This window comes from Lepidothrix coronata, unplaced genomic scaffold (genome assembly GCF_001604755.1).
Source record: "Lepidothrix coronata isolate B3197 unplaced genomic scaffold, Lepidothrix_coronata-1.0 Scaffold6, whole genome shotgun sequence".
NCBI lineage: Eukaryota > Metazoa > Chordata > Aves > Passeriformes > Pipridae > Lepidothrix > Lepidothrix coronata.
Genome location: NW_016690186.1, coordinates 4891228 through 4914052, shown reverse-complemented (window position 1 = coordinate 4914052; position 22825 = coordinate 4891228). Strand labels below are relative to the sequence as shown.

At 37.2% G+C, this 22825-nt stretch overlaps 1 protein-coding gene across 2 annotated transcripts in view; it reads right to left on the bottom strand.

Moving 5' to 3' along the window:
• Positions 1–22825, bottom strand: part of LOC108506613 (ras-related protein Rab-10-like) — a 29871-nt gene that overhangs the window by 2976 nt on the left and 4070 nt on the right. Inside the window, exons 2-5 of one of the 2 annotated variants that reach the window (XM_017833822.1) lie at positions 20659–20719; positions 19447–19585; positions 12086–12175; positions 6822–6923 (exon numbers count right to left, since the gene is read on the bottom strand). In XM_017833822.1, the coding sequence (XP_017689311.1) occupies positions 6822–6923; positions 12086–12175; positions 19447–19585; positions 20659–20719 (392 nt within the window). The remainder of the gene's footprint in view (positions 1–6821; positions 6924–12085; positions 12176–19446; positions 19586–20658; positions 20720–22825) is intronic. The other variant, XM_017833830.1, reaches the window with a different exon arrangement.

Sequence of the window (22825 nt, the reverse complement as noted above, 5' to 3'; positions counted from 1 at the left end):
AGGATCAAACTTCATGCTTTCAGTGAAAGGGGAGAAACTTTCATGTTCCTTAAACATTGAATATGCTTATTTGCAAATATTTGACTATTTAATAGTACTTCTGGGTGGCAAGTAAGCTGTTCATGTATCCTTAGCACAGATCCTCAGTACTGTAAGTAATTAAGAACGGTGAAGCATAATGGTAATGCAATGGTTCTTATAATCTCTAAGATCATTATCTGATAGTTTATCAACAGACTAGCCAGCACAGAAAGACAAGAACCACCACTCTACAAATAAAGAAGAGCCATTTTGAAATCCATTTTGAAATTTTAAAATGTAAATTTGAGGATTCTTAATCACTTCAGTTTGGTAAGACTGGAAAGATTGTTCCATACAGGATCTTTGTGAAGCAAATGAGGGCCTGGGATTCATTTAAGCAAATGTGCTGTACAGATTTTAACAGTCCACATTCGTAATCTAAAGAGATATGAGGAGTCCTGCATAAAGCGCTGAAGCAACGATCAGATTTGGGCAATCCCAGGTAGTGCTCAACTTCAGCCAAGCCTTGGAAGAGGTGGGGCACCCCCTCTCCTGAAATTACAGCAGGGAGTTATGCAAATCTCTCCCACCTCTGGGAACAAGGCAGGCAGCATTCCTCCTCCAAGGCTCCATGAACACTAACACTTCCAGCTCACATTTCAGCTCAGCCTGTTGTAACTCACTGCCTGACAAGTCAGCCAACAAACAGCAAAAGGATGTGAAAAGATGAGAAGAACCAAAATGGTACCAAGAAGCTTGAGTTTCCACTTCGGCATCTTGAGCAAAGTGAGGTTTTGAAAATACCTCCACAGACAGAGATGCTGCTCCACCCTGCAGTGATTTTAGTAAGATGTTGAAACTTCCTGCTATCAAATACTAGTTTTTCCTGTTAAATAGCACACCAGACATGTCTCACCTAACAAAGAGGCATCTGTTCAAGCCAGTTTTACGCTTCCTGCTGTCTCCCCTCCCGGCTGTCTCTCCTCCCCAGCTCTAAGCAGAGTTTGTATCATTGGCATACAACAGATACCTAGACACAGGAATTGTGATGAGATGGCTAAGATTCCATTTTTTTTTTAAATCAGAGAAAGAAATCTAAGGTGGTATACAAAGGGAAATGTAACAAAAAGAAAAGATGAACTCTTTGAAAGGCTTCTAATGGAGTAAATCTGTAAATCTTCATTAAGATCAGCTGACCATTCCCTGCTGCAAAAACTGCTCAGATCAACTGTGCCATACAAAGTCAGATGACTCACCTACTCAAGCACCAGTTCTTGGTATTTTGATACTGGTTTAGTTATTTCAGAGGTGAGGCTCACTGTGGGTTTAGAAGAATGACAGGATTTTACTCTACCAAGTCCCCAGTCGAAGTCAGGCTTGGAGTGCTTGCTGAAAAACTAGCAGCTTTGGAGAAACAAGCAGAAGGAACTGTAACTGAGGTTCCTATTATTTATACATTCTTTAAATTTTGAGGATTTTTATTCTAATGACAGAATGATCCTCCTTAATCACTGCAATCATTTTGTTTATATTTAACAATGATAGTTGACAAAGACTGACAAACCATGGCAGAGAACTTGATGCAACCAAGTCCATGTCACTTTTGTTCCCGAACTGCCAGTAGAGGAAGCTCAGTTATGAACAGTCCTGACGCTTTCCGTGCATTCCCTATATTCTGTAATTCAAATTACTTGTTCAAAATGCAAGACAGTCTTCTCACAACAGCAATGGGCAGGACATGGCACAAGCAGTATTAAGCAAGAGCTAAGGATATATTAACAGGGAAGGCAGTCTCAGTGGGAATAGGGACAGGAGCAGGATCTAACTGCTGCTGAATACGTTCCTCAAGAAATGTTGATGAAGGCCTTGCTCCCAAAACCTGCTATTCCATCATGTCTAAAACACCTAACCCACTGGCAAAGTGTGGGGCTCTATCTCCCTCTTCTGTTAATACCAGGTAGACTGAAACAATGTTATACTGCAATTAGTTATTTCACAAACTTGAGAAGACAGCCGTGGTCCTCCTGTAAGGTTCCTCAACCCTACAAATCATCTAGGTAAGGTTTAGTACAGTTGCACATCAACAATCCTATTTAAGAGAGCAGTATGTCTTCAAAACCAAGATCCTGCAGAAGCAGTAACTGCCAGAAGCAAGTCAAGTCTGTAACATTCTTTTGGTCTCCTGGAGTTCAATTTATTTAATTTGAATCACATGAAACCATATAGGCTGAGATATGGAACTCCCTATAATCAAGGGAAAAAGAAAGGCACCTCCAGAACAAAATTTTATCCTAAAAAGACTCATCTCTTTCCATTTTATAGAGATGATTCCAGACAACCAGACCAGTCATGCAAATTTTAGCTGGCTAAGGTTGCACATCAAGATGAATCTCATCCTGTACACTCAGACATTGTGATTAAGTTTTGATTTACATAACCTAATTATATGCTACTGTTTCCAGAAGAATATCTAGCTCATTCAATGTCCAGAACAGACTTTTTTTTTTTAATTAAATAAGATAGTGTACTTAAATTATGCCTTACATTGCACCAACACTGAGTTGGCATCATTTATCCTCTTTGCTTTAATCTCTGTACCTTGGTTCCCAAGTGTGCAAAGCTGAATATACTACTTAATGTTACTAAGAAGGTTATGGAGATAAAAATCTAAAATAGATCTAAAGTACAGCATTACAAGCATTATGAAAACCCTCTCGAAGGAATTAATATTCTGTGGTCAGTACAAGATAAATAAAGGGCAAACAAAGCCTGGGGCTCCATGCATGACTGAGGATAATAAAGAAACACTGAGTATGCACTGCTGGAGACACAGGGATCTTTTAGACAAACTAACAATTCCATGAACCTCAGCAATAATGAAATCCGATTTCCTATGGATTTGGGTCTTGATGTGAATTAAATTTGATATCTGTGATGCAAGTTCCAGCTGGAATGGCTGGTTGAAGCATTTTTCAGTCTCTCTATAGAGTGGTCTCTGTCCAACACTGTATGACCTCATGCTGGAGACTTTCCTTTTGCAGAGTACTCTCCCTCTCACCTTATTTTCAAGAACTCCTCAGGAGCTTAATTATCTTTTAATTTGACCTGTCAAATTTGTTTAAAATCAGTTAACAAGTTACAAAGGTACTTTAGGAGCAAAGGCACGGGACACACAGTGCAATTTCAAAAATCTGTTGCCATAGGAAAGAAAGGTAAAGAAACAAAGGAAGGGCAGAATTGAGGGCTGCTATTTCAGAATGTTCATCTCAAATGACATCCAGCTGTTAAACATTAAATGTTGCTCTCAACAGCACAGGGCAAGGTCTTAAATGGATTTTCACTGTTCTCTTCTCAGCAGATATATGTTTATTTAATATGATTAAAATATCTTAGTAGTCAGTTTGGGAGATAGGCAGAACTTAAGTTTTGGTTAAGTCTTATGGCAGTCTTCAGAAAAAGGTGAAAACTTCGTACTTTTTTTCCTTTTTTTTTTTTAATACAGTTCCCTCCTTGCTCCTATTTTAGAAAAATACCAACAACCACCCACAGAAAGACATAAGTACAAAGGTTTGTAATATTTCTTTTTAAAGGTAGTTGAGAAAAGTATTGCTTGTCAGCCATGACACCAAACAACACAAAAATGCAAATGCTAACTGCATTCTGGGAGGTATTTTTTTGATTTTGGTTGTTTCTTGAGGACTGACTCCCAAGTTCAAATTGTTCACTGGCAACCAGAAGCATTGTCAAAGAACAGCTGTCATCTATTACTGAACAGGTTTAGGCATATCTGAGACTTATAAGAATTGTGAATAAATAAAATACTGTTGTTATTTGTCAACATGTCTAAGCAATATTCTGGAATAATCTGTCATTAACATCTATTTCCACTGCAGCCTTTCAAATACAATCAAATCAGCTATTATTGCCCTTCTCCAAAAATTCATCAGTCAGAGGAAGTTAAAATTAAAGTACTGCATTCAGTTATTATTAACTGATTGGTTTGAAAATTGTGAGTTCTCAGAAATATGGCATGATTCCTTAGCTGTTACCAATGTAAACTCTCAAATAACATCTGATGGTTTTAGTGAGACTACCCATGTAAATTAGAGCTGTAGGACTGAGCCTAAGCATAGAATGGCTGAGATGGTATCTGAAACGTCAAGCAGTACTTTAGTTATCTGAATTGCTGGGATACAGAAGTCTCTTCTCTCCCATAAACTCACTACAAGAAAAACTACAAATGAAGAGATAGGAAAATACAGCACAAAATAGTGATGATACAAACTTGCCTTTTGTTTTGTTTTGTTTAAATGTCTGACACATTTTAATATGGTTTTTTTTTTCCCAGCCCTCCACTGAACAACAGCTTGTTCTAAATTTCAAAAGAATCAAGACACTTAGTACTTCTGTATGAGCTCTGTAACTCTGGACATTGATCTTCACCATCTACAGAGGTGTTTTCTGTACATTTGGTCAATAAAGAAATGCCTGTAGTAAATGGTAGGCAAGAGTGTATATAAAAAAATCCTAGATTTCCTCAGATTAATACAATCTACTGCAGTGTATCTGAAAATGGTCTGCTGCCTGTCAGCCTGCCCTGCCCATTTATCTTACCTCTGAATGACCTTCACATACTTCCCAAAAGCATGGCCATAACAGACTTTTCTAGGAAGTTCCTTAAAATGAGTTTCCTCTGTAGGACTGGTAAAGCAATGACATGCTTCCACTGAAGCATCTCATCAGTCTGGGAGAGGTGGTCCTACTGCAGAACCATGGGAAGCCTGATACCATCAGACATAGGTGTCTTGGGCCAAAACACTATGCAAAGCTGTATCTCCTTTTTACAATCAGCAAGTACATATTTCACCACTACAGAATGGATATATGAGTAAAATGATCTCAGACTGGCACCTATCATGTCATTTTTCACAGCTACTAGTCACACTTCCCACTGCATTTTCCCTTCTCCAAAATTTCATCAGTTAGAGGAAGTTAAAATTCAAGTACTACATTCAGATTTCACAGTTTTGTGAACAGGCAAATTATTTTGTTGAACCTGAAAACCATGATGAAACCCTATGGTAGAGTTTTTTTTTTTTTACTGCGAACTCTCTTATTAGGCCATGGAAAAACCAATCGGGCTAAAGGAGTCCTTGTTTATATCAACAAATCCATTTCACTAAAAATGGCAAATTATACATCAAAGTAATGGTATGCGATGCCCCATCAGGATTCCAAACATTTCTAGCTAAGGTGAACTGTTACTACAGACAAACTCGACAAATTCTCATTCCCGAACACACATACATGCAATCAGAGCACACAACTGTTCAAAGCAGTTCTAATTAAAACCATGCAGCAGTATAACATTTGCAACGTGGACTGAATTTGTTTGCCATGTCCACACTAAAAACCGCATGAATTTTCATGAAGATGAGTAGGAATACTGAAGTTCCACTTACACTACAGTAAGTGCAGGCAATCTTAATGTGAGAAATAACCAAGCACCATTTCTGCACACTGAGAGAATTCTTAGGTCTTACCCAAATGCACTGTGCAGAAATGCTCACTTCGCACACATTTGTCTTTGCAGTAATTATGATCACAGCTATTGTTTTGTATTTTCAAGATTCATACTAACATATCAATATATTCTCCATTTACAGCAGTCAATGTCTTTTTAATTTACAACAAAATCAGAGTTATCTTATTTGAGACTTTTTGTCCAACTATTCAAGGACCTGCCATTATCATCCTGTTCTAAACAATATTTGACCATCAAGTTGCTGTGCTTCATTTTCATGCTAAAGTAATCAAGATTTTTTTTTCTTCTTTTTTTCCCCCAAAATAACCAACTACAGCTTGTGTTATATAATACAACAGGACCTTGACTTAGAAGCAGTCCAACCCAGAGCTATTATTCTGACCATCCCCTATGGCTACTTAATCAAAACACTTGTGACTTTGTCAGTAATTTTGCTCATTTATCTTTATTATGACTTCAACAGTGCTCAGAATGGAAGGTTAGTTTTGTATAACTAATATTGGTGATGAATGGCGATGATAATGCATTGCATGAAGAACATCTATTAATGTCTAAAATAATATTCTACTGTCTAAAAATAAATTACAATGCAAAACATTTTCAGAGCTAATGAACAATAATTCAGTCCTACAAAAGTATTGCAACTCCAAGGAATAAGGACTTTTAAGCCAATGCACTTGAGTTAGTTAGAGATGCTGACTCTGACAGCTACAATATTGATTCTGCTACTAATTAACTCAAATCTTTAGGTCACCATAACTTCAAAAGCACTAGTGTAAATCAGCCAAACAAACAGCTATGAACCTTGTATAAAACATTTGACTGCTGAACATAAAGGGTCCACTGATTACATCAGCATACAGCATCTTCACTGTGTGCACATTCTGCAGAAACCTAGAGGAAAAGGGAATCATGCTGGCACAGAAGTGGAACTACTCTAGAGCTGTTAACCACTCCCTTACAGAAAAGCATGGGAAAGAAAGACACAAAAGCAGTTGTCCTGAATTTTCATTTTCTCTCTGAACTGTATTTTACCTGCTCCCCTCTATTGTTTTTCTCTTCTCCCACAGTTCTTTTCCCCTACATTCCTCCACTGTATACCTGCAACTACAGGATCCCTTCGAAATATTAACTCCATAACAGAGAAAAAAATGCACTAGTTGTGCTTTGCCAAACCTGTTCTGTATTTACAACCTTGTTTACCCAATCTGTCAAGAAAAATATTCCATTCTTTCTACTTAGAAAAGAAGCCTACCTTTTCCAGTATTTCTTTAGTCAAGAGTGAGAATGCATGCTCAATGTTCACATTATCTTTAGCACTGGTTTCAAAAAATGGTATTCCATATTCCCAAGCAATCTGAAAAACAAAGGTAGGCAATGGGATGAACAGTCTTCAGGAAAAAAACCACTTCTTAATACTAGTATCAAGAGAAATGGAAGTGTTCTGACTACTTCTAACATGCTATATAAACACTGATTAAATACATGTTAGCTCAGTAAAGTACTCTATATTCATCCTCAGAATGTTTCATTCTTCTTAAATCTTTTTCCATTTTCAAAACAGCTTTTTTAACCTATCTCTACTGGTAAATAACAACAATAAACTTCAGTGAGTCTGTTCTCAGTGTTTTGATACATTTGGAAAACAAACTGTCTCCTAGGCAATTATTCAGAGAAAACTAATGGAGTGCCCGCAGAAAGGTATAGATAAAAATGTGACAAAAACTGTAGGAAAAGAGATATGATGAAATATGAAAGAGATGTTCCTTTATGCCAGACAAAGAGAAGCACAGAAATAACAGGCAAGTAAAAAAAAGATACATGTGGAAAAAATATATTATGGTAATAGGCAAAGAGAAAATACTTATAAGGGTAGCATAGACTTTATATTAGTTGGTTCTATTTAATTTACTTGTGTTCTCTCATTTCCAGTGTATTTCCCTTATTGATAGCTTAGAGCTATGCTGGCATGAAGAAAGAAACCCAACACAACAAAAATAATAGTTTTTTAGAGTCCTAAACTTTTCCCAATTTATACAGTTAAATACATGGACAAAAAGAAAACACAGTTGCATCATTGCCTCCCAAGGGAGGGGGCCAAAGTGGGAATAAATATGCCAAAAATAGTGGAAGAGTCTATTTATTCCCATTGTAATGGATCTCTTCTTGGTACACATCTGGAGAAGATGATATCAGGCAAAGAAAATACCCTACTTCTTATAATGTATAGAAAATCCTGTTATTACTGAACAGTTAATGATTTATTTGGAAGGGTCTCCATTAGGATAAAAAGTCTAATGTTGGCAGTTCTGTTTGCTTTCAATGAGCTCCAGAAATAACAAATCAGTGCTTTACAAAAATTCCAAAATCAGGCACGAAGATACAGATAAAAGAATCAGACTTCATAAGTTTTAGTCAAAATATAACAAAGATTATATTAAAGGTAGGAAAAAAAAGTGAGGTAATTGGTTTCCTTTCCAAAGTGCTACAAGAAAATGTTATTCTGAAAATAAAGATGAGATCTAGACTGTTTCTTTAGACAGACTGCTTCATAAGGGATTCTGAAACTCTAGCTTACTGCTGTGAACTATTTTCAGTACTGTAGCAACTTGTTACAGAAAATTAACATCATTTAGCTATTCATGAGTGTCAATACAAAACAATGATGCATAATGGTTCATAAAGAAAAATATGAGCAGTAAAAAATACTGGGCTACTAAAGTAAACTGCTTAGCAGTTTCTAAAGTGCACAGAAACTAATTAAATACTCCCTTTTCCTTGTATCACGTACCAGATTTCTAGAGGGTTACCTACGTACAAATTCTGATGAACACAAAACCCCTACATTTTAGTCATGGAATCACAGAAATCATTTTGAAAGGTAACCCCACTTGAAATGGGGTTAGCCATGGCTTTGCCTACCCAAGTCTTGAAATCCACCAATGATGGACATTCTATAACCTTTATGGGACCCTCTTCCATAGCTACATCACCCTTTTAGCGCAACTGGTTCTCCTCATCTCCAGCCTGAACCTCCCAAGCCAGGTCTTGTGTCTGCTGCCCCTTGGTTTATTGTCTGTCTCTGCTGAGAAGAGCCTTTTCTGTCATTTCTCTAGCTACACTTCAATTGCTGTAGACCAGTACCTGCTCCTTAGCCTCCTCTTTACCCACCTCCCCCAGTTCTCCTCATGGATTACTGCTACTGGGCCCCAAACACCTTTTACCTGTGTGCTGGACCATCTGCAGTTTCTCAACACCCTTCTTGAGATGGGAGAGCCAAAGCTGGGCACAATATTCCATGTAGCCTTGGCAGTACCAATTAAGGGGGGTAATAATTCCCCCAGATCTACTATCCACTATCCTTCTAATGTCACCCACCATGCTTTAAAGCCATAAGGGAGCACTGCTGACTTATATTCAAGCTGGTGTTCAGAGAAACTTGAGTCCTTTGCAGCAGTAAATCATGCCTGGGATTACTCCATCACAGGTGCAAATCTTTGCACTTCATGAATTTAATGATGTTTCTGTTGGCCCGCTTCTGAAGTTTATCAAGGTCCTACAGAATTGCTGTTCTCCCATTTGATCTGTCAATCACACCCCTTAATCTCATGCTACATGCAAATCTCCATCTATCATCAGCAAGATCACTGATAAAGACGTTGAACAACATGACTGAAGCAAGGCTGACTGACTATAGCTCCCTGAAGCCCCTTCCTTGTCCTTTTTAAAAGATTCGTGTCATGCCAGCATCTTTCTAGTCAAAAGGGATCTCTTCCAACCACCAAGTTTTTTCAGAGTTGACTGACAGGTCTTTTGGCACAACTGGATGAACTTCATCATGTCTATGGATGCGTCCAACTTTCCTAAGCAGTTTCTAATCCAAAGCTTTCCCACTGCTGGCTGACCTGCTCCTTTCCAAACCATGCCAGTACCTGCAGAGGCCTAAAACAAACAGACCACAAATAGACCTGCAAGCTCTATCTCTGAAGACCAATGCAAAAGAAAAATCAAATCAAAGCAAAGCAAAAAACTTCAGTCTTCTCTGTATCATATTACTACATTGTCTACTACATCTATCAATGCACCTGCATTTTTCTCTAAATGTGCACAATATTGGTCAAAGAAGATTAATGTATGCATAATTTCAATTCACCCTGCATAGAGGTAAGTTCTGTGGCAAGCAAGTCTTCTAAAAATGTAACTAGATGGAAAAACCCCTACCACTCCAGTGTTAAAGCAGCTGGAAATATGAAGAACACAGATCTGGCTACTCCCTCTCATAAAGAAACTGGAAAGGCACATTCAAAGAACTACTTTTTTTCTCCTTTAGGAGTATCTTGAGTAGATCCATAAATGAAATATCTAAATACATTTACAAACCTATCAGAATTATACTACTGGGCAATTTTATTTTATAATATCCTTGAGAACAGTTTGGAGAGCCAGTGCTACAGTAACAAAATAATGCTAATACCGCTTCCAAGATGAAATTTAATTCCAATTGTTCCTTTAACTCAAAATATACTACTTCCCAGCAAAGGGCTGCTATGATTTCTTAGTATTGAATCAGAGAGATGTGGCTGAAATATTCCTAGAGCTGTGCAGAATATTTTTTTAAAATTTGTATTGTACATGTAAAATCAGCTTCAAAGTTATAAATCAGCTTCAGCTATGAAGACAGCAAAAGCAAAAAAAAGGGTAGAAAATTCTACTTGGCTTTTTCTGTTAGAAAGATTTGATAGGAAAAAAACTGCCACATTCTACCAACCTTCAACATTTTTATTTTTCAGTGAAAAAGAAAATTATATTTGGGGGGGTGAATGGAGGAGCCCAAGAACCTTGAGTTAAAACTTTTGTCAAAGTGAATAAGAAGCAATTAATACAAGAAAATTATACTTGATAATGTTAAAATTAAATACATCAATTTCTGAGTGATTGAAATTACATAATTACAAAAGAGAGTAACTAAAAATTCGCAGCATTAAATTAGTCTAGGAAGTGACATACAACACAGATGACAAGATTCCCATGGAACCTAGGGGCTTCTCTGCAAGAGACTGAGCAGAACAATACTTACAGCTCATACTCTCAAGGTAATATGAAATACCTAAGTATGAATTATTATGTGTCAATCTTAGTATCAAACTGTTTTCCCCTCCTAATAAGGATATTTTCTTCTTTGGAGTGAGAAGAAAATTACTAGCTCTCTCTCTGCTAATGGACTATTTCTCCAGCATGTTCAGTCAGATGCTTTAGCACTTGTAAATCATATTAAAAGAAGAAACAGTATAACTGAAGAGTTGCCTTGCCTAAAAACACAGGGGAAATCTAGCAAGTAGACTCACTGGGGAGGAGGTAATGATTTGTTTCTGAAAAAAATACATTATTAAGAGAAATTTTGATTGCATAGTTAAGAACACAGAAGTCAGAAAATGTCACACTTAATACGATATGCAAAACCCTACTACTGCCCTCTTGTGCACATGCATCCAGTGATTCTTTAAATTTCTGACAGTACATTCTTTGTATGAGAGTACATATGTGTTTTTCAGCAACCTTATTCCTTGTAAACAGTTATGGTACATTAACATTGAAAGCACCTTCCATACAAACAATGAACTTGCAAGATTGTAATGCTGTCAAAAAGGTGATGTTATTTTTTTAAAGTTCCCTAATCTGGGCTTATATAATTGGCAAGATATCATCAGTGTGTTTTTCTTTGAACATCCTGCCTGACTCACCATGCCTGAAAGCATAAAAAGGAGGGCTAATTCCAAGTTCCAGACAACAGATGCATACAGTATGCAGTAGCAAAATTAACTGGTATATAGGCCATGCCCTCCTGCAATATTTAGTCATTATCAAAATTTCTTCTGTCATAGCATGGCTTCTGAATTTCCTCACTGGTTCTCAGTGACAATAAATTGTCACTGCCTTTAAAACAGCACTCCCCACTTACTAACAGTTCTTCCCCTAACTGTGGTCAGCAGGTATAAACCATACTGTAGTCTCAGCCGTACCACACACACACAGTTAGGTCTAGGGGAGCTGGATGTTCAGTACCTGTCCAGTCTTATTTAGGGCTACTCATAGAGAATGCAGATCACTTTGCATAGGCTGTCAGAATAGTTCCTTATAGTCAGATTTTAGCAAAAAGATTATTGATGGGTGGTACCAGAAAAATTATGCAGAATGTATTACATTTTAGTATTCCATATTACAACAGTATTCTGAAAATGCAGACTCTATATTAAAGATTTCTACTGTAGGACCTAAAACTTTTAAAGTGCATTCGAACTTTTAAAAGTGTATTCTAAAGAGACCATCTAGGAATTATTTAATGTGTTTCTACTCGTATGTTAAAAAAGCCCCCAGCACTCCAGGACTCCTCAAGTGTTCTTCTGGAGCAATCCCTAGTAGAATTTTTGGGATTCAGGAGCTTTTCACCATTTCCAGTTTAACAGCTCACAGTGACATACTAAGATACTCAGGAGAGCCCAAAGAAAGTATCAATGATACCTTTTCTCCTTTCTGTTTTGGAACTACACGTTCTGACTCCTTATCACACTTGTTGCCCAACAGTATTACGTCCACTTCATCACCTGCTTTCTAAAAGAGAACCAGCATTAATAAATGTCAAGTAAGAAAAAAGCAAACAACAAAAGTCCTTCACCTTCAGCTCACACAAACTCTCGGCACTTCACTCCCTTGAAAGTAAAGGCTAAATTCTGTCCTGACCTTCATATGTGGAAATATTTTCCATCAGTTACTGGGATTAGGAATGAAACAGCAAGAATGCAAAGAGCAGAAAAAAGCTACTTAGAAGTGCCATGTATAATTTCCAACCCCTTTCATAAGATATAAAGTATATGGTGCATGGGCACCATCTTCTGATGAGTGCTCCATCCTGAGGCTTTAAAGTGAGTGGAAATGCCCTGAATTCACAGACACTTCCCTCCCTAAAGTAATAGATCCATGGATTAGCATATGACTCCGGTCTACATCCAGCACTCACAAGTAAAAAGGAAGGAATTTGCTGCACCTGAAAGAGCACCTCTCTGTACTTCACTTTTGCACACAGACAGTAAAATTATATTCAAAGTGTTCAAACTCAACATAAAAGTCTGATTATTCCAAGATACTAGGAAGAAGGCAATAGATTTTTAATGAAGTAAAATTTAAAAACCTCATTGATCCCAAAAGGAAGAAAAATCTACCTTTTTGACCTTGTCTCCATCCTTCATTCCTCTAATCCACTCACATGCATGATGACTGTGAAAAGCACTGGGTTCTTTACATCAGTGTTATTTTAAGATAAGCTATTGTAACTATGCATGACTGGAATAATGACAAGGAAAGGGAACAGTTCTGCAACAGAATGTGGAATGTGAAAACTGACATTTGTTGTGAAAGTCATATTTAAAACCACTTTTGGTCCTTAAATGGAGGAAGCTGAGGGTCTCACTCTAGAGACAATTGAAGCAAACGTGGTCTGATTGCCATGGCTTTTATTCTGGAGGTACATGCTCACACAGCTTCTTCGATGACTCAAAAAGCCTGGTCTCAGGCTGCACATCTCTCTCTGATCTCTGTCACCATCTTAATTTCTATAACTTTGCCATAGTGCAGAATCAGTCAGAATCATCTTGCTGAGAGCTCACACACACACGCATGCATGCCCTTCCCTTCAGAGAAATGCAGAGAAAAACCTCTATTCAGAAAAGGATGAGAGAATCATTATTTTTAGTCTATTTGTACTTTTACAACTAAGTTGCCTCATTTGAAGAGTACAGCAGTAGGCACAATTTATTATTAAGGAACACTATTTCATTTTTTTAACCCATTCTCCTAAGCTAAACCTATTTCATACCCAGACTTGATGTTCAAGATAACGTAGTATTAAAATGAAGTAAACTTAACATAAGACTAGGAAGTACAGGCCTAAAGTTGCGAATCAATCTAACCTGGACTAACAGATCAAAATGTTGTGTATTTCAGAATGCACTGGAGATTCACTCATTAAGGTCAATGGCTCTCCTACATAAAATCACATATATCAGTCCCAAAATAGGGTAAATAGACAACTTAATCTCATCACATTATCAACTTTTCATTTGGAAGAAGTTGTTGATGTTGATGAATGTATTATAAGAGACATTTAACTTTACTCTAAAGGTCAAAGGTAAAGATTAAAAAACAGTTTTGCTTTGGTATGTCAAAAATGCCAGATTTTTGGTTCACTCTCTCAGTTTTCCCTCAGGTTTTAATATTTCAAAGTTTACATTTTATTGAATAATAAATAAAATAACCTGAACTATAGGTAGAAAACCTATACTATTTTATCTTGAAAAGGAAAACATGAGCACTATATTTCTCTCAAAAAATTGGAGTCAAGAGATTTATTGAGACTAACCAAGTTTTCTGAAGTGTTTGGCAAAGCTTGGAGTCACCAGGTTTTGGCAAAAGGGCTTTTCTTTCGCTGGGTTCCCAGGCAGCTAGATCTGCCGGCAGCAGGAATCAGGCTGCTCCGAGCAGTGGCCACGGGAGGGAGCAGCGGCAGAGCCTCAAACCCAGCTCTGCCACGTACTAGGTTCGGAACACTGGACATTTGCACCACAGCACCACGGCCTCTTTAGCGACCTACTGACAGGGGACACCCACCCATGCCCTTCACCCTCCTGCTTAATGTTCACCCAACCTGGGCACTCAACCAAGCACATACACAAATCACTACCTGACTACATGGCTATTAACAGAAATCAAAAATGCAAAAGGGAAAATATCTTGTTCATCCCCTTTGTATGTAATTTATTTGGTGTTTTTTTTTTTCTTTTCAAATATTAGGTCTTTTTTTCTGCAGTTCTTGTTTTCCAGAAGTGCTCTGAATTTATGTGAGTATGAAAAGCAGCAGACACCCTTACTGTAAGAGAACTACACCACATCTGTACTTACAGGTTATTGGAAGAAACGATACTTTCACTTCTTAAATGGTGAGCACAGACCCGACCATGAATGGCCAGCCTCAACCTCCCCTGCAGCAAACTGACCGTGATGTTTACAAGCTCATCCAGGCTCCTTGTTGTATGAACCAATCTATCCAGCGATACATCCTCCAGAAACACCACCTTGTCCCTCCACCACACTTCCAGGGTGCAGTCATGAAGGGTTGCATGATTTTGATACTCACTGATGACAGTTTGAAAAGGGAACAGAAGTTTGTAAGTCCAAATAGTCAAACCGAGAACCCATACGTGATAAATACACTATGGGAATACTCAATTAGTTTGTATATGAGGAAGAAATGTAGTATTAATATAATTTTTCACATCTGACAAAGATGCACGTGGTCAAACTGCAAGATGAAGGCAGGGCTGGAGAAGGTCTTAAAGCTGGGAAGTTTCCTCTTCTTACTCACTAGACAATGACAGTAGAAACTTACCCTTTGTAATACTGAAGAGCTATTTATCAGTAACAGATTGCCCTCACAGTCTCTTTGACAGTATCACATGGACAATGTTCATATTATGATTCCCATACATGTCTCTTTCTATATATTTTTCTAAGTGTCATCTTATGACCTCAGTTACAAATGCCTGGTTTCCAGGACTTCAGTGGAAATAAACAAATAATAGAATTTGTTTGCCTACAAGCAAACTTAGACTGCAGTAAATATAAACCAATTTATCCCAGAACCAACCTGGGATTACAGATAAACTAATTTAGTAAAATGACAAGAACAAGAATTTTAAGTTCTAATCAGAGCCATAACAACAAACCCACCTACAAACTGGAACAATTAAATCTTTTGACATCAAGCTTTCCCTCCTGAGGAAGAAAAACTCAGAAGAACTTGAAGTCAACCTAATTTACATTTGTACAGCAATTTGCTGTGCTGCTTTTATTTAAGTGTGATGCAGAAACACCGAAAGACAGTCCAGTCTCCCAGATGCACCAGATAAACTGAACCAAAAGAGGGCACTATGCGAAAATGTCAGCAACACAACACACCCATACAGTTTATACACTGGTCAAGGGGTCACTTCTTCAGGTAGGACAAATAGAAAGCTAATGTATTCCATTAGTGATTTAGGTTGGCAAGGACTTCTGGAAGTCATTTGGTCTAATCCCCTGCTTGAAGATGGGCCAACTTCAAAGTCAGGTCAGGTTGCTCAAGGCCCTGTTGAAGGGCATTTTAAGTGTGTCCTTTAAGAGTTCCTCTCTTGGGTACCTGTTTGAGCATTTGACCACCCTATTGTGAGGAAGTTTTTGCCAATGTTAGTTGGAATCTTGTTCAAAAATTCCTAGAAAGAACTGCTTTCTGCAAATGGATTTGGTACACAGCTGCTTGTACTTAATTTTTAAAGGCTAAACAGAATCAGCTTTTCAGAACAGGTACATACAACAGCTAAAAGCCATGTCAGAAGACAAGAGGAACACTTTAATAAATTGCACATAACCTGCAATCCTACGAACAAAGAATGGTTTCAGATTCAAAGTAATTTTCCTGCAATTATCATGGTCCTAATGAGTGCATTTCAAATCCAATATACCTGTACAGGATTTGCCAATAATGCCCTAAAATATTAATCTGTGAGTGAGTATATTTTTCTACTAAGATTTTTAAGTACAGTCATGTTACTTAGTTTCCTCTAGTTCTGAATATAAATTTTACAGCAATAAAGATATGGCAGCATATTTCTGTCTTGAACTTCCTTGAACAGTAATTCATTTTTAATAGGAAATTTGCTGTATTCCACATTCCAAATAACTGAAATATAATAAGAACATTACTGGCAATCTGATTGTAATTGCACTGACTGGCCAGTTTTTATAAAATCAATGGACTTCTTAAGAATGCTAAATTGCTTAGATTGTTATTTTCAACTGTTGTAAAAATGGCTTAGTACATTGAACAGATTTTTAAAAAACTCTGTTTAAAATTTTTATGTGTGAAGAATTAAAACATGAGAGTATAATGTAATAACTGAATTGTCTCAAAAATTCCTGTTTGATTGGTTCAGGTGCAAGCTTTACACTACCCGTTAGTCCGTTATTTCATGAAGTCTGTATTCTATCTGTTTTTCTTTTTAAAACTTATTTATTTTTTCTATCCTTGCATATTTCAAAGGGTGCTGTAGCAATAGCCACTTTGATTCTGGGCATTTGTGGGGAATTAAATACTGGTTTGCATTCACAGACCAAAGCAAATGCAGGGAATGTCACCGACCTCCAGGAAGTAATTAATTTTCATGAAATGCCCTGGTTTTAAACAGTTATTGCTTAAAAACACTTCTTTTGCAATGAATGGCTCCATATATTTCTACCAAGACGCTTCAGAAATTGATATCCCACTAGGACTAAATTAAATTTTTTATTATTATCTAGCTCTATTACAACACTAATTGCTAGTTTTGAGATTGGTACAATCAATCATGCAATTTACATTCCTAAAAATTGGTTTAGATTGAGTATTTTTCGATTTTTTAAATTTTAAACTAACAAAGGACCTTCGGGGGTTAAGACTAAACAGTCTAAATAGCTTGACTGCATTTACACGGAAGCTTTGAAGTGTCACAAACAGAAAGCAGGCTTGTGCAGGTGTCATTTCCTGACTGACTTAAGCAGATCTAAGCCTGCACGGTGGCTACAGGTGCTAGTCTCATACTTCCCTCCACTCTGGCCATATAGTTCTGAAACTTTATTGCTGTTCATGGTTGTGAATTGTAGCCCACTGAATCAATCACCCTGTTGATCTAATTAAAGATGACAGGACAAAATGACCCCTTCGGAGCCAGTGTGAATAAAGACCAGCATTTTATAGAGAAATTTGTACGCTCAGATATATAGATACATGCACAGATAGATAGATATTAATGGATATATATGGATAATCTATATTTTCAGCTTCAGATTACGGCAAACATACTATTCTACTGTGTGCTGGGTTAAATCTTTGTTAACCATGAAACTGTACAACCAGTGGCATATATAGGTGTGGCTTTTATTTGCCCATAATACATAAGGGCATGTGCTTTTCTTAACAAAATAATAAAACAGATGTCTTAATTTGAAGTGTGTGCAGACAAACCAGCAAGAATATTGTGTCATCAAATCTCCTTCAGTAACACATTACTGCATTAGGCTCTGTTGCCACTAGGACTTTTAAGACGGCTCTAAAGTCAAGGATAATGATGTACTAGGTCACCATGGTAATGTCGTTAATAATGAGATAATGTAAATGTAATGTTTTACCAAGAGTATAAGATACCCTACGTATGTATTATTGGATATATGACCACGTGTAGTCCATTAATTCAGCTGTATACTGAAGCTGTGAAGAGAGAAAATGATGTGTTTGATGGTTTTACTTCAAGCCCACTTTCCGAAGATTAACTCTCCATCATGTCATATTCCCGCCAAATCATAAGAGCATTAAAAAAACTGCCTGAATGTTTACTTGATTTTAATCAACAAAGAGCACTACCTTGCTTGGATTCTTACACAAGCATACTAACTTACACAACTGTGCTAACTACAGACTGCCATGCTACTGCTTAGGGGCAATCTCATTGCTCTCTACAGCCCCCTGAGGAGGGGAAGTAAAGGGAATGGTGCTGATCTCTCCTCCTTGGCATGGAGAGACAGGACATGTAGGAATGGCTTAAAGTTGTGCCTTGGAGATTCAGACTGAACATTAGGAAGCATTTCTTTACTGAGAGGGTGGTCAAACATTGGAACAGGCTTCCTAGGGAGATGGTCGACTCCCCAAGCCAAGTAAAGAGGCATTTGGACAATGCCCTTAATAATGTGCTTTAACTTTTGGCCAGCCCTGAAGTGGTCAGGCAGCTGGATGGTCACTATGGGTCCCTTACAGCTGAACTATTCTAAAACTGATCTGCCTCATCTAACAGAGAACACAACAAAAGAGAGACCTAGCCATAAAGACTTGGAATACAGGGTTACAGGCAGCTGAACGATCTTATGTCTAAGGGTTTGCACACTCCTCCCTCCCTGGTTCCTTCACATTGTTCCCATACATTCTTCTCTCTTTGCCTTCCTGCTCCTACCTATTTACCTTGCACCAACTCCAATAAGCGTCAGACCATTCTATTAGCCTCTTAAACTCACTGATGGAGCAGAAAAACCATCCAACTTTTTTTGCTCTGTTAGTTTTCTATTGCATTAGAAAGTCAGAGTGAACCACAGAGGACTCTTGACAAGCTCCAAAAGCAGCACAGTGGGAGCCAATGTTTAGGAGCAGGGAGGTGAGAACACACTCCCTGTCTGGCAGCCATGTGCTGTTGAATCACTTCCTATTTTACATGAAAGCACGTGTTTCTGGCTGCAGCACTACAAGCAGCTGAGCTAAACAAACAGCTTCCCACCCCAATTCCTCCCTCTTGAAACCATCCTCTCAAGGAATATCTAGCAAGGACAAAGAGGATATTTAATTCCTTTGATCTTGGGATGAGGTAATTACACCAAAGTAATGAAAATAGAAAAGGGAAATAATTGGCTGTGATATGGAATTTTCATACAGAAACCAATTAAAACCCTAGGATGAGCTCATGGAGATTGACTTATGTGTAGCCACACCAGTGACAAAAGCATCATAACTCAGCATGCACAAACCTGAATTGGAAGCTATGTTTTACAAGTACTTCAGAAAACATTCCTGCATCACCATGGGCTTGTCCTGGATAATATACATTCTGTTCCAGTTTCAGATGACAGTAATTCTACTATCATACTGTGTGCTTAGTTAAATGCAAGAAATTCTGGTTATAAACACAGAAAAAAAGAATAGATCTCATGCAGTCATTTAAAACAACACATTAATTACTTTCATTAGGAGATCAACCACTGACAGATACATTTACCTCATATATGTCTTGCATCCACATTGTTATACTCTGAAAACTCTTCAGATTTGTGATGTCATATACAAGAACAAAGCCTTGTGCACCACGGAAATAGCTAGTACTAAGTGTATGGAATCGTTCCTGGCCAGCAGTATCCCTGAAAGAAATTGCAATAAATCACACACGCACACACAAACAAACAAAAGATGATCAAATTGCAGAACCTCCAAGAAAAATCACTTTATTTTAAGGAGTATTGTCCAAATTTTGAATTATATACTCTAATGTGAAAGGAACAAGAAAAGACACAGATGAGAGACACAGCATTAAAATAAATACACTGGAAATTTATTCTGAATAATACAGCCCTACTAAGGAAGCGAAACCAGTGGCTGAAGTCTGAGTGTAATGTCAAGTCCACCGTTGCTTCTTTATATACATAATAATTATGATCAGTACAACCCAGATGATAAAAAAAATCTGTAGTACAAGCATTGCAGGAGTCGGGTGACATCCCCATATTCTGACAAGCCCTATGTAAACTCTGACACAAACAGTAAGCTGGTTTAGATGGAAGACAGGTTTCAGGAAAAAGTCTACAAAATACAGGGATGCAGTGACTCCTACACATAATTATGCCTTAAGAAAGCTGTAAACAAGCCTCCGATACTTTTGTATTAAAGCTTGAGGCAGAATAACTGTGGATCTAATAATGGTCAGGTAATTCATGTACACATTTATTCCTTGAGAAGTTAAATACCGGTAAGTATAAATAACATTTGGTACTGGATGCCTGGAGAGACAGCTGTCAGTAGCCCTATATACTCTTTAGTAAAACCTCCAAACCAAAAAATAGTGTATGTTCACAGACTCCTCTTAGTGGCTTTCTCTTGGTGATGCTTTTGAACATGCATTTGATGGGTAATGAACTGTAAAATGTTTTTGCTTTGTCACTTCCCTCAATGTTCCTATACAATTAAATACACTTAATATGGATCATAGATCTGCAGTGTTTGTATGCTGCAAGTTTTACTGTTAAAGCAACCCAGGGATAACCCTATTTTAAATTTACATTAGTTACTGTGCTCCTCTAGGCTAAACTCAAATTTTAAAATGACCTAGTAGGAACGCCTGCATGTCAGGAAGACACATGATCAAAAGCAGATGAGATTTTTTCAGGTCATAATGCAATTTAGTTGGCTTTCATTTGTGATACAAATTAAAACTTACCATATTTGAAGTTTCACTCTTGTGTCATTAAACATTACTAGCTTTACTTTAAAATCAATGCCTAAAAGAAAAAAAGGAAAATCTGTAACATTTCTCATACTAACATGGATTCCCTTTGAATAGTGTTTCTTAGCTCTAGTTATGGTGCAATTTTGAACAGAAAGTGAAAAGGAACAACACCAAACAAAGAATAACTAGCCAACCATATACATTCAAAATGGAAGTTGTAGAAGGAAATTATTCAATGATCGAAGCAGCTATGTGCCAATACATTGCACAAATACAATACAAAGCAATGCCAATACCAAGCAATGAAGGGGCAGGCCAAAGCAAAGGTGCAGATACTCTAAAACTACAAGTAGGTATTTCCATGGATAGGCAAGTGACATGACAGCAGTTTCACAGCCCATGCACAATAATATGTTGTCCAAATATCTTGGTGATTTTCAACAGCATGGCAGCTATGAATGGGAAGGCAGACATGCTTACAAAGCCATTACACGTGCCACACCATTTTTCTGTCCTTATTTCCAAATCCCTAAAAAAAGTATCCAGAGTTACATGAACAGGAGTAGGAGCTGGCTGTACTAATTACACACAAACACAAAACTTACATGGCATTAAATTCAATGTGAAGAGGATTGTCTCTACAGCCTAAACCACAGTGTATCACAGATCCAGAATTCTAAAAGCAAGCATTAATATCTGAAATCAGTGGAGAACGTTGTCTCTACATAGACTACAGATCTTTCCTCAAAGTTATTTTCCTTATAATTTATGGTGTTTTCCTTCATTATATTATCAAATTAGTACTCCAAATGTAGTAGACTATATCTGCATTTATGGGCTGCTAAAGTTCTAGTTTCAATACTGCAATCAGCCAGCTATCAGCTGCTATCTTAGAGTGGCACTTTTCTCAGAGTTAACCATTGTTTCCCTATTACTTTATTGCTGAAGTTTGAAATAACATTTGATAATTTCTCTGATAGCTTTTTTCCCCACTGAAAAACAACAAAGTTTTTTTTGTCAATTATATTAAGTGAAGTTAAGCTGGCACTGCGACAGCTGACCATACTGTATAGTCAAAATTCCATAAGATCAAACTACAGCTACTTAAAATTACATCAGAGTGGCTTTTCACCTGTAGTAATGTCATTTGAAAGACCTAGACAGTTTGAAAAATCACAAAAATTTTAAGTTAATACCACTGTACTGATTTCTGTAAGAACCTGACTGCCAAATTAATTTATCAAAGCAAAGTATCCATGTCAGCAAACTAAAAAATGCAACAGAGGAAATGTTCCCCTCCTTTGTACTGACAGATGTATTGTGCACAAAATTTTGACAAGTACACTCTCACATGCATGATTCCAATGCCATTAACATTTTTTGTGTGTATGTGATACGGGAGTTGAGGCAGATTTAAAAAATTATTATGATAATCATGTCCTTCACTTGATGAATTTTCATTGAAGCTTCAATGGAAAGGAAAGATGAAATAGTATAATTGGTATCTGTAATTAGTATTACACAAAGCTTCCTTGATGGAATTAATAATGTCAGATGGAAATGTAATTTAAGTCAAATTTGCTCATGTAAGGTGAAATTCCAACGTGATGGAAAACATTTGCTCCTGAAATTCACACGGTTTTGTTTAATTATCTGTATCATTTTCTACAATTGATGTTGAGAGGGACAGGGTACACACTGGGAGGCTGAAACATCGCTTTCAAATGGTGGATTGGGAATAGAGCAAAAAATTGTAAACCAGACAGGGATTCCCAGACCTATATGAGAAAGTTCTTAGCTGACATACATTTTAATAATAATTGCTATAAGCTTTTTTTTTTATTTATTTATAAAAAGGAAAGTAGAATGCTGAATCAGACTAAAACTTAATCTAAATTAAAATCAGGGGTATTGACTTCTTAAGTCAACTTCAAAATTTATTGACCTAAAAGGTCAATGAATGTTAGTGAAAAACAGAAGTCAATATGTTCTGCATGCATGAATTGTTCATGTCTTTATATGAAATTTCCAGCAAACTTAGCAAATTGCAAAGACAGAAAAGAAAAATGAGAACCACAATGCCAAAGACAGCTCACAGATTTCAGATGCTTTTAGGCCTAAGTGTTGTACAACATGATCAACATAACAAAGTGAGCAT